This window comes from Myotis myotis, unplaced genomic scaffold (genome assembly GCF_014108235.1).
Source record: "Myotis myotis isolate mMyoMyo1 unplaced genomic scaffold, mMyoMyo1.p scaffold_m19_p_11, whole genome shotgun sequence".
Classification (NCBI taxonomy): Eukaryota; Metazoa; Chordata; class Mammalia; order Chiroptera; family Vespertilionidae; genus Myotis; species Myotis myotis.
In genome coordinates this window covers 67,151,475-67,164,773 of record NW_023416315.1, presented here as the reverse complement: position 1 = coordinate 67,164,773, position 13,299 = coordinate 67,151,475, and the positions used below count along the sequence as shown (strand labels likewise).

The following is a 13,299-nucleotide window of genomic DNA, read 5'->3' as shown; positions in this document are numbered from 1 at the left end:
TATTTTCTATTGTACTATAAATAGGCCTTATCTCTATAGCTGTCCTTTAAGAACTTCATGTGAAAAGAGCAAGTTATTTCAGGAATTTCTCTGTTGATTACATAAATATGTGACAAGAGCAATTCGGAGGCACTTTTCTCTAAAACTTTTTGGTAAAGTTTGGTTAATACATTCTTAAGTGTTCACATTTGTACGACACAAACAACTTTTTAATAGAACATATTATTCTTGACATGTTTGTTAAATTCGGTGAAAGGTCTTAGAAGGCATTCAGTAGCATCCTACACACTGGATTCCATAACTTAGTTTAATCTTAAGACACCCACTCGTGCCAGGGTCAGTAGAACAAAAAATTCTATTTATCAAAAACTGAGCTTCTTGTTTAAAGCACGCACCATCTTTAATACCATTCATTAGGAGCTACTTAAATTCCACATGAACTGCTGTATTGGGCTTTTACTGAAACTACCAGTAAACTCCAATATTCTAGTTTAGAACCGCAACACTGTTGCTGCGTGAAGGTTTCTTTCAGTGCGACTTGTGACATGAACGCTCTGTATGTCACAGCAGTGGCCGCCCAGGAGCCGAGCAGCTGCCACTTCTCCCAGCAGAACAGGCTGTAACATTCCTTTCTTTCCGTGTTTACTTAATGGCACACTAGCTCTCAGGGCATGCGGCCGCTGAAAACTCCAACCATTATCGTTCACTGCTGTGTGCCCTTCACTGTATCGTTTCACACCACCCCCCACCCGCCGCCGCCTTCACTTTTAGTCTCTTAACAATAAATGAAAACACACTATTTTATATTTTTTGGGTCAAATTAATTTTATTATGTTCCATGATGAATTGCCACCAGTGCAACATCCTATTCACTATACATTTCAAAAAGAAATTCACATACTAAACAAAAATTCAGTTGATAAATGGAAATGAATGATTGAAAGTCATTTTGAATCTCATACATACAATATGTGGCTAGCTGAAATTGTCTATATCACGTAGCATTTAGATTAAAAAGCCTCATGCTGGTTTGTTAATGCGAAGGCTGTCAGACAATCACTTAGCTGGAGTATATATAGGAGGCTTCCAGACAAGGCACAGGTACAGTGCTGCCCACAGTGCACGGTGGTGGAGGACTGAAACATGCAACCTTTACATTGAACGCAGATTCAGTCCTCATGCCCGGACTGAACTCCACAGCTGCAGTGTTTCAACCAATAGTAACTTAGACTTTGTGCAACAACAACAACAAGTCCTTTTCTTTAATAAGGAAGAATAAACTCAAATACCTTTGGCAAATTTCTTACCCATCTTAAGTGTTTAAAATTGTGTTCACAACTCAAAGAATTCATAGCCTCTGCTCAGAGCAGCTCCTGATAGTTATTATACCACAGTTAGCGGAAAACCCTGAATTCCTTGGCCAAAAGTTAGAGAGATCTTAAATTGGCATTACCTTAAAGACATTTCTAGAATATGTAAAGTGTTTTTTATAATGTTGAAAAGAAAAAAATGGAAAATGTTTGATATTACTTAAAATAAGTAGTATGTTCTATTTACCATTTGCACAAATTCCTAATTTTATTGGTTAGTAAGTTGTCTAGCCTCATCTACACCAGGTTCAACTGAGCTCAAGCCACAATAGAAATTATAGTAAGCAGAAAAAGGTTTCCAGCAGCAGAGGGCACTGTTTCTGCAAGAACAAAAAGTCTAGATCTAGAATCTTTCCCATGTGCTTAAATTACTCTTGCAAGGAAGGTAACATTCTTTGAATAACTTAACTGTTTTACTGTACCACTTAACTGCTTTTAGCAACAAAACCTTTTAAATTATTTCTTATGATAACTAGATGCATGATCACTAGAAGTTATGTGATAACTGGTTAAAATTCAAGCCACATCTTGCAGGTCCAGCCTGTCAAGATCATGCCAATACTAGATTTGGGTCGGTATAATTCTAGAGAGCTTAATTTTTAGTTGGATACTGTGATTACAGTAATGAAATACATTTGGAACTACATTCTGCATGACTCAATGTGAGAAAAAAAATGTCTTATTTAAATCAGATAATTTTTCTATCTAAAATTTAAAGTAGGAAGGTATTATAATTAGTGTTACAAATATGAAAACCACCTTTAGGCAATTAGTGTATTGTAGAGAGGCAAGGAAACCCTAATTTTAACATATCATTTTTCTGTGCATAACAAATGTACAGGTTGCAAATTTTTATTTTATTTTTTTTAAAAATCTGTCATTGAGTTATGTTTTTTTTTCCCAAGAAATTTGACATTGGGGAAAGCAATCTTATAAGAAAAATGTAACCCTTCACCTGACATTTGATAAAAACCTTGAGAAATTATAAAAATTTCTTAAAAAAAGCATAATGGGTTCAACAGTAGATTAGATTCTTATGGCTGCTATTTTTGAATATCTCAATCGATATAAACTGCAAAATAAAAGTTATTAAACTCATATAATTTTTATAATGTTCTAATTTTTATACTATACACAACCAAATAGTAAAGTAACCATAATGTAGTTGACTTCAGTTCATATGAAAATTATTCACAAGATTCCCCAAACTCCAATAATTTAAATAACATTTATTTCAGAATAACACCAAAATTATTTTTAAAATTTTTGCCAAAAGAGCCAAATCAAGTACAGGTATGTAAGGGCTCCTAATGATACCAGCCTCCAAATGCCGCTGCTTTACATAACAGGCAATATTGCTGTAAGAGGTGTGTTACTGTTTTCCCTAACTAGCATTTCTGTGGTGATTTTATGTAGAGCATATTGCTAAAATTTGAGAAACTGCATCATTGTAGTGACGTCTAAAAACTGTGCAATGTATCAACTTCAACATTCATATAGCATTGTGTTCAAAATAAAGGGGCTAAATAAACTAAGGTTTGCATCACTTAAAAAGAATGTAGTGCTACACTAGATTTTAATAAGAAAATTTAGGTACAGAAAAAGTAGGGTATGAAAATAGTGTTTTCCTTCTGGCATTATAACTAAATTACATTAAGGTTTTTGTCAGTCTCACATATAATATTTAAACTCCCTTGTTGATGGAATGAAAAAATATTCACAAATTAAGTGAGCATCCTGGTGTAAACTTGCACACAAGAACAGGGAGTAGCTTTGTAGAGGATTATGACAAACCTTTACAGATTAAATGAGGTATTGCACAGATTAATAAAAAAAAAAGCAAAAAAGGCAACAAAAATATACAGCAAATTGGTAGAACATTTACATGGTAATTTTACAGAATCCATAGACAGAAAGTAGTGTTTAGTATTTCACCTTAAAAATATATATATAATATATAGATCAATCTTCCCACTCATCATCGTCTTCAAAATCTTCTTCTTCATCTTCATCTTCATCCTCATCTAAAAGAAAATTGAGACAATTAAAACCTATGTATAAATAAAATATTACGTAATTCTTGGGTGATTTCTCCAATTATTCAACTTCTGAAACACAAACCATTTGATACCTGAAGAATCTAGTTACTAAGATAGTTAAAAATGAATCTAATAAAATGCATCTTAAGAGTGTAGTGATGAGTAAGAGATGAGAACTGGAGTCAGAAGACGGGCTCTGGTCCCTTAGTATTTATGTTACAAATTTCAACCTGTGTGTTTCTTTACATGTAAAGTCACATTTAGGTTGGGCCCCTCTGAATTTTAGATTCGCATAGTGCAAATCCAACTGCTGCCTGGTATTCTCTACATGGATTCTCAAACTCAAAAGTTCTGAAGTTTTATCTCCTTCTCCAACCTGCTTTCCCCCCACCACCTTCGTCTGTGCCCTGATGATTACCAGTCTCCCCGCTGTTTAGGCCCCAAACCTAGAAGTTACTATTGATTCCTGTTTTCACCCCCACCCCCATCCAATCCATCAAGGCTGCTCCTTTCCTCCACTTCCACTACTGCTCCCACACCACCATCACATCTTGCTTGGATATTACAACTCTAGAGTCCATTTGCCTTAAAGCAAATGGAGTGATATTTAAATTCTAAGTTTTAAAAATACAATTTTATTGATGTAAGTGGCCGACTACTATTATTTGAATAAAATCTGATGTTACCTCACTCTACAAGACCCTACATGATCTGCCTAGTTATTGTCTCTTCCCTCCCCCAAACTTTTTTCATATGCCGTCTCCTGCAATTCACTGTTGCTAGGCGCATGACTTTCTTTCTGTCCCTTAAACATGCCAAATTTATTCTTGTTTTAGAGCTTTTGCAGTCACTATTCCTCTGTGTGGCTGAGTCTTCTCATCATGTTGATTTACTCAAAAACCACTTCTTCAGAGAGGCTACCCAGACCACCCTATGTAAGGTATAACCCTCCACCACAATCAGTAACCCCTCTCTCTTGATTTTCTTCATAATATGCATCATTACCTGAAATTCTTTACAGACCTGTCTTCACACTAGAATATAAACTCTAAAACAGGGTCTTGCCTGTCTTTTTATCACTGAATTCTTAGCATCAGAATAATGTTTCACGAAGCTGCTCAGTAAATGCATGTTGAGTGAATGAATAAATATTAAGATGTCATAAAATTCTATGAGCAATCTTTTATATTATGTACCCACTTCCCATAATTACTGACCTTTTAAAAACTATATACCTCATAAAACCCACAAAGGGCAAGTTTGTGAGAATAGTGGCTGAGCAATTGTATTTGATAATGATTTAGTAAAGCGCCAATAGAAACTGAATATGTGACATATGTGAGCTATGGGTACAGAAAACAGAATAATCTTTTTGCCTGTAAAACAGATAGTTTGAAGGCTTCTACAAAGTACTTGAGCTCTAGAATTAGAACTTGGAAATTAACAAAAGCCAAATAAGAGCAAAGATATCTTCCCTGTGCCCCAAACTAAGTTTTCACTTTAACAACATTAAGAATAAAAAAATAACAATAATTTTAAGTAATTGAGACTTAGCTCTAAATTGTTACAGAATTTATTTGGAAAGGAGTTCAATTAACTTTATGTTAATTAATTTCTCTGTTTACATAACTAAAAAGAGAAAAAATTTGCTCCCCAAAGCTTTTGCTAGGCATGCTTCACAGAATTCACCTGGAGGAAGGTATCAAGTGCATTTACAGGGTGATGAATATAGGCATTTATCAGCTTGCATGGTGTGGAAAAGTAGCTAACAATTCTATCATCAGGTACTACCACAGCTAAATAATAGTTAAAAGAGATGGTCCCCAAAATAAGTAAAAACCATACTATATATTCATCACATCAACATAGCTATTATATAATGGTTACTTATATCTTTACAGAACCTTACTATAGGGTAATTTTTAGCAATACCCTTAACTGACCTTAGTGGTGTGAATACATAAGTGGATAAACTGAGACTTACTACAGATGTTCAAATTATGCTAGTTATTATCTAACACCCAACCAGGTAGTAAAGAAGAGAGTGAGAAAATATTCTAACAAATATCAATTTCAGTAATCATACTTTTTATAGTAATGTCACTATCAACTGCTATGTCTTGAAAGAACAGTTCAGCTAACTTTTTAGAACCAAATGGGTCAGAAAGTCATGTTTTCAAGAGAAAAATTTGGTCATCTGCTGATTAGAACGTGAATTAGCAGGTGAAGGTTTTCTAAATAAACATTCAGAGAAACAAGTCTAGAAAAACATTATCTTTTTAATCATTATCTTTAAAGGAAAGGCTGGAAAATTGCAATCAGCATACTATACTGCTAAGCTACTGATTGCAGTGACAGACAGGAATCTCATTGACACTAAGGCATAAAAGAAACAGAGCAGGCAGTTCCAAAACCCAGTCTCCCTTTCTACCTTCCTATTCTTTCTTGAATCCACAGACCCTGCTCCTTCCAGGTCACCAACGACCTACCACTGCTAGAGGTAGAGCTTCACTCCCTATTCCTAATTTATTGACCTATCAGACACATCTGACGCAAATGATTAGTCTATCCTCCTTCAAAAACATTTTCTCTCTCTCTCTTTTTTAATAGAGAGGGAGAGGGAGAAAGAGAGACACATTGACCAATTGCCTCCTATAAGCATCCAAATGGGAATTAACCTGCCACAAGGCGACACTCCAACCAACTGAGCCACACTATCCAGGGCCAAAAATTTCTTCATCTGGCTTCTAATACAGCACATTCTTCAGCCCTAGACCTTAGTGACCGTCTCTATTTACTTCCACTTCTTTGCTGATCTCATCCAATTCCATAACTTTAAATACCTTGTATATCTTAATGACATGCAAATTTGTACTAACAGTCCAGACCTCTCCCCTGAATCCCAGATAACCCAAAGCCTACTGATATCAACAGTTGCTTTTTTAATAAGTATCTCAAATTTAATATGTATAAAACCAAACTCCTAATCTTTCCTGTCAAATCTGCTGCTTCTGCTAAATCTTTGTTCCCTCTGTTAATGAAAATTTCACCCTTTCAGTTTTCAGGTCAAAACTTGGGATTTTTTTCAAACCTCACTTTCATTCCATCAGCAAACCCAGTGATCTTCACATTCTAAATATGAGGAAGGTCCAACTACTTCTCACTAATGCTAGCAACCTGATTAAAACCTCCATCGTCTTTTGCTTGGATCACTGCCACTCCTCTGTTAAGAACCATCCATCACATTCATGGCCTCCAAAGCCTTACTACTGGCCCCCTACTACAGTGGGGCCTTGACTTATGAGTGTCCCGACTAACAAGTTTTTTGAGATACGAGCCGTCTCTCGGCCGATTTTTTGCTTTGAGTTGCGAGCTAAAATTCAGGTTACGAGCCAGCTTCAGATACCCCACCGCTAGTTGGCGCAGCGAACATCACAGTGAATGCCACAACATCAGCCCAGCATCACGTGTCTCACTCGTTCACTGTTTTGTTTTGTTTTTAAACTTAATTTTTTTTTCTTTTTTTTTTACATATGTGTCCCTTTTTTCCCCCCACCCTTGACAATCCCCTGGCCTCCCCTACCCCCCAGTGTCTTATGTCCACTGGTTATGCTTATATGCATGCATACATGTCCTTTGGTTGATCTCTTACCCGCCTCCCTCCTGCCCCCCAACTCTCCCCGGCCTTCCCACTGCAGTTTGACAATCTGTTTGAGGCTGCTCTGCCTCTGTATCTATTATTGTTCAAAAGTTTATAATGGTCTCTATTATCCATGAATGAGTGAGATCATGTGGTATTTTTCCTTCATTGACTGGCTTATTTCACTTAGCATAATGCTCTCCAGTTCCATCCATGCCGTTGCAAATGGTAAGAGTTCCTTCTTTTTTACAGCAGCATAGTATTCCATCGTGTAGATGTACCACAGTTTTCTAATCCATTCATCTACTGATGGGCACTTAGGCTGTTTCCAGATCCTAGCTATGGTGAATTGTGCTGCTATGAACATATGGGTGCATATATCCTTTCTGATTGGTGTTTCTGGTTTCTTGGGATATATTCCTAGAAGTGGGATCACAGGGTCAAATGGGAGTTCCATTTTTAGTTTTTTGAGAGTCGTTCACTGTTGATTTGACATACGAGTAATTTGAGTTACGAGCTCCGTCACGGAACGAATTAAACTCATAAGTCAAGGCCCCACTGTACCTCATTTCATTCCTCAGTGTTCTTCCCCTCCCACCCTTGCTCTAGTCATACTGACTCCTTTGTTGTTTCTCAACTGCAGGGACTTTGTACTGGCTGACACCTGAGCACACTTTGCCAGTTTTCTATATGGTTCACTCCCTGAACTCCTTCTAGTATTTTCTCAATTGTCACCTCAGCTAGGCCTCATCACCCTATTGCAAAATAAACTGCCTCCCATAGCATATAACTCGCTGTATCTCCCTCTTCTCCATAGTTTATACATATATATATACACCATAATTTAACATGCTATATTTTTTTCTATTTTATTTATTGTCTTTCTCTCACTAGAATGAAAACATGAATCTTTGTTGTTGTTTTTTTATTTTATAATTATTCCACAATAAATATCTGTGGACTAAATTAGCCTATCTTTTAACACATTATGGGAATATTATGCCAATTTAAGGAAAACAAATGTTGCTCAAGGATCTTATTTTAATTAATCTTCACATCAGTCATAGGATTTATGAATTCTCTCTATGGAACAAGAAAACTGAGGTCCATTGAGAATAAGCAATAGATTGAATAAGAACAAAGATCTGATCATGCTGGGGAAGCTAAACCTCAACTCCTATATCAGCAAAACCCATATGCTTGCTCTTTTTAAAAAGCAATATTTATTTACAGTATTTATTAATATTAATATTTATTAATAAGCTCAGGACTGGTAGTAGTTTATTCATATAAACCTATTAAGGAAATGACAAAAAAGGAAAAGAAAAACACACACTAGGATTCTTTAGCAAACTCCAGGAACAGTGAAATTATCTAATTTCTTAGTCTAAACTCTCACAAATCAGGAAAACTTCCTAAATTCTTTATGTCACAGGAACGTTAAGAACGAGATCCAGGAATCTCAAGACTGTTTAGAGGTTGTTTGCCAGGCATTCTGTCAGAATTACCCAGTATAGGAAGCAAAAGTGCCATTTTTCCAAAGTAGTTCTTCCAAGTTATAGTTATGGCTGTGGTGTTCTGACATCCATTAAGCTTTAGAGAGACTAGTTGCAGTGACGGACAACATTTAAAATACTCCCTGGAATCCATAACAATAAGTTATTCAATAGCAGGGAAAATCTAGCAAAGACTGAGTCATAAAACAAACAAACAAAAAATAGAACTCAAGCATTCAAATTTATTAAATATACATGTACACATGCAAATGTACCTGAAGAATGAATGGCTTTGCTCCTTTTCTGCATCACTTCCATTAAGGCCCCCACAATTCCTGAGGTGGGTGCAGGTGTTGGTGGTGTAGACTCTTGGCCATCAGATACCTTGAAAAAGAAAGTTAGCAAAATTCAGTAATAAATCCTTTGCAAAAATTTTGTCTCTAAAAAGTTTTACTTTCTTAGAATCAGTTCTTATTTTAAAAGAAAAACAAATAAAAATACAAACCAAGCTCAGGACAGGATTAACTAAAGTAAAAAGAAATAAGCTACTACCTTAAAAAAATTATTGAGGACATATTTCTGCTCCTTCTTAATGTATAAACCATTCAATGTAATTCCAATTTTTGACTAACAATCAAATTCTTTCTTGAAAAGCTCTTGCCCTTGCAGCTGGGTTATTTCTGTTTATTCCAGCACACAAAGTTGTAGCTGATTAAACTAAAATGAAACATCATTTTATAAACTATACAGCAGCTTGCATGCTGTGTTGGTGGTTGAGCCTCACAGTCAGTCAGTGTGAGGATTGAGTTCATGAACAAGCCAACAGCAATTAAGTCTCAATTACAATGGGGGGGAGGTGCAATAAAATGCACAAGGGACATTTCTAGAGCAATCAATCACCTCAGGGGATCAGGGAGACTGTGCTGCTGGGTCCCACAAGATACCTACTAAATAAGGCCATCCTACCAAGACTTGGGAGGCATAGCAGTTACCTAATACATAGAAACAAATACAAAAACGCAGCCAAAGTGGGAAGAAAAAAACACAAGCTCCAAATGAAATAAGAGAATACTCCAGAAGAAGAGCTAAATGAAGTGGAGGCAAGCAATTTATCAGATATACAGTTCAAAGCAATAATTATAAGGACGCTCAAAAGTATGAAAAAAGACACAGAAACCATAAAAAAGGAAGTCAGAAATTAAGAATGCAATATGTGAAATAAAGAATCCATTGGAAGGAATAAACAGCAGGTGGGATGGAGCAGAGGATCGAATCAGCAAATTGGACAACAAGGTCGAAAAAAGACCCAATCTGAGCAACAAATAGAAAAAAAGAATTTAAAAAAATGAGGAAAGTTTAAGGGACCTTGGGACAGCATGAAGTGTAACAACATAATACGGGTACCAGAAGGAAAAGAGAGCAAGAAAATGAGAACCTACTTGAAGAAATAATGACAGAAAACTTATCTAACCTGGCCACATAGTCCAAGAAGTACAAAGTCCTGAACAAGATGGACTCAAAAAAGGCCCACATCAAGACAGATCATAATTAAAATGGCAAAGGTTAAAGACAAAGAATCTTAAAAGTTGCAAGATAAAGGCAGTTAGTTACCTATATGGAACCCTCCCTTAAGACTGTCAGCTGATTTCTCAACAGAAATATTTCCAGCCAGAAGAGATTGGCATGAAATATTCAAAGTAATGAAAAGCAAGTAAATACAACCAAGGCTACTTTACCCAGCAAGGCTATCATTTAAAATTGAAGGAGAAATAGCTTTCCAGACAAGAAAAAGCCAAAGGAGTTACCACCACCAAATCAGTATTACAAAAATTATTAAACGGGGGGAAGGGGGGGGGAGGAGGAGAAACAAATAAACAGAGGAACATAGTTAAAAGTGGAAAGACGTAAAAGCTGGGGTAGCAATACTTCTATCTAATAAAATAGACTTTAAGAGACAAAGAAGGACACTACATAATGATAAAGGGAGCAATCCAACAAGATATAAACCTCGTAAACATTTTGTACCCAACAAAGGAGCACCTAAATATATAAAGCAAATCTTGATGGCTATTAAGGGAGAGACTGACAGTAATACAGTCATATTAGGGGATTTTAACATCCATTGGTATCAATGGATAGGTCCTCCAGAAAGACAATAAATTAAGAAGATGCTGGTCTTAAATGACACACTAGATCAAATGAATTTAATTGACAGAAGACTGAAAACATGTCAAGCATCCTCTCTGATCATAATGATATGAAACCAGAAATCAGAAATTAAGAGAGGTAACAACTGACACCAAAGAAACACAAAGGACTGTAATGAAATATTATGAACAACTATATGCCAACAAATTGAACAATCTGGAAAATATGATGAATTCCTAGAAACATATAATCTTCAAAACTAAATCAGGAAGAATCAGAAAATCTGTATACACAGATTACAACTAGTGAAATCAAAGCAGTAATTAAAAAAAACCTCGCAATAAACAAAAGCTCTGAACATCCTGGATGGCTTCACAGGTGAATTTTATCAAATCTTCAGAGAAGAACTAACACTTAGCCTTCTAAAACTATTCCAAATATTCAAGAGAAGGGAAGATTCCCAAACTCATTTTACAAGACCAGCATTATCCTAATTCGAAAACCAGATAAAGACACTGCAAAAGAAGAAAATTATAAGCCAATATCCCTGATAAACACAGAAGCTAAAATCCTCAACAAATATTAGTAACCAAACCCAGCAATATATTAAAAAGACCTTATACCATGATCAAGTGGGATTTATTTTGGGGATGCAAGGTTGGTACAATATTCAGAAATCAATAAACGTGATACACAACATAAACAAAATGGAAGATAAAAACTACATAATCATATCAATAGATATAGAAAAAACATTTGATAAAATCAAGCATACATTTATGATAAAAACTCTCAGCTAAGTGGGAATAGAGGAAACATACCTCAATGTAATAAAGGCCATATAAAACCAAGTCACAGCCAGCATCATACAAAATGGGCAAAAACTACAAGTTTCCCCTTGAAATCAGGAACAAGACAGGGAATGTATGCTTTCACCACTCTTATTCAACACTAGAGGCCTGGTGCATAAAATTATTGCATGGATGGGGTCCCTAGGCCTGGCTAGCGATCAGGGCCTATTGGAGCCGCCTCGCCCAGTCCCGATTGAGGCTGGGCCAGCCGGGGCCTTGGGGCCTGCTGGCTGCTGGCTAGGGCCAGGCCAGCAAGGGGGAGGGACCATGGGAGGTTTGCCGGCTGAGGGGGAGGGACAGGAGGAGGTTGGCTGGCCGTTGGAGCACACTGACCACTAGGGGGCAGCTCCTGCGTTGAGTGTCTGCCCTGGTGGTCAGTGCGCATCATAGCGACTAGTCAACCAGTCGTTCTGGTCACTTAGGCTTTTATATATATAGACTAGAGGCCCGGTGCACAAAAATTTGTGCACTGAGGGTGGGAGGGGAGAAGAGGGGGTCCCTCAGCCCGGCCTGTGCCCTCTCGCAGTCTGGGACCCCTCGGGAGATAACGACCTGCTGGCTTAGGCCCACTCCCGGGTGACAGAGGGCAGGCCAAATCCCTAGGTGCAGCCCCTGGTCGGGCTCAGAGCAGGGCTGATTGGGGAGTTGGGGCGCCGCCCTTGTCATGCACAGAGCAGGGCGGATCGGGAGGTTGCGATGCCACCCTCAGTCACGCTCAGGGTAGGGCCGATTGGGGGGTTGGGGCACCGTCCCCTGTCACACTCAAGGCAGGGTCGATGGGGAGGTTGCGGCGCCACCCCCTGTCACGCACAGAGCAGGGCCAATCAGGGGATTGGGGCGCTGCCCCCTGTCCCGCACAGAGCAGGGCCCATCAGGGGGGTTGGGGCTCCGTACCCTGTCACACACAGAGCAGGGTTGATCAGGGGGTTGGGGAGCTCCCCCCTGTCACGCACAGAGCAGGGCGGATCAGGGGGTTGGGGCGCCGCCACTCTCACACTCAGGGCAGGGCTGATGGGGAGGTTATGGCTCTACCCCAGGGGTGGGCAAACTTTTTGACTCGAGGGCCACAACGGGTTCTTAAACTGGACTGGAGGGCCGGAACAAAAGCATGGATGGAGTGTTTGTGTGAACTAATACATGTTAACACTGCTGCTGGTGAAGGAGCGGAGGGGAGAGCAAGAGAACCCTCAGCTCTTTCGGCTCCGCGGGCCGGATAGAACTGCCGAACGGGCCGGATCCGGCCCGAGGGCCGTAGTTTGCCCATGGCTGCTCTACCCCGTCACACACAAAGCAGGGCCCGTGTAGGGGGGGTTGGGGCGCCGCACCCTGTCACACACAGAGCAGGGCAGATAGGGAGGTTGTGGCCCCGCCCCCTGTCACACACAGCCGCAGGGCGATCAGGGGGTTTGGGCGCTGCCCCCTGTCACGCTGATCCCGGTGCCATGAGGCCTCATGGCTCCGCTTATCCTGGTGCTGGGAGGCATATTACCCTTTTACTATACAGGATTGAGGCCTGGTGCATGGGTGGGGGCCAGCTGGTTTGTCCTGAAGGGTGTCCTGGATCAGGGTGGGGGTCCCCACTGGGGTGCCTGGCCAGTCTGGGTGAGGGGCTGAGGGCTGTTTTCAGGCTTGTGGGTGACTGAAGCTCCCAACCGCTCTTTTTTTTCTTTCCTTTTTTTTTTAAATTCTGGTCCAGCTTTAGCTCTGAGGCTCCAGCTCTTAGGCCTCCGCTGCTGAAAGCAGGTATCTGGCCTT

The 13,299-nt window shown here is 39.0% G+C and overlaps 1 protein-coding gene across 4 annotated transcripts in view; it reads right to left on the bottom strand.

The window, feature by feature from the left end:
- Window positions 1-804: 804 nt before the first annotated feature.
- WASL (WASP like actin nucleation promoting factor) overlaps window positions 805-13,299 on the bottom strand; it is an 84,746-nt gene continuing 72,251 nt past the window's right edge. For all 4 annotated transcript variants that reach the window (XM_036328804.1, XM_036328805.1, XM_036328802.1 and 1 more), the window contains 2 exons: window positions 8,821-8,929; window positions 805-3,394 (listed from right to left, as the gene is read on the bottom strand). In XM_036328804.1, the coding sequence (XP_036184697.1) occupies window positions 3,333-3,394; window positions 8,821-8,929 (171 nt within the window). In that variant the 3' untranslated portion in view covers window positions 805-3,332. The remainder of the gene's footprint in view (window positions 3,395-8,820; window positions 8,930-13,299) is intronic.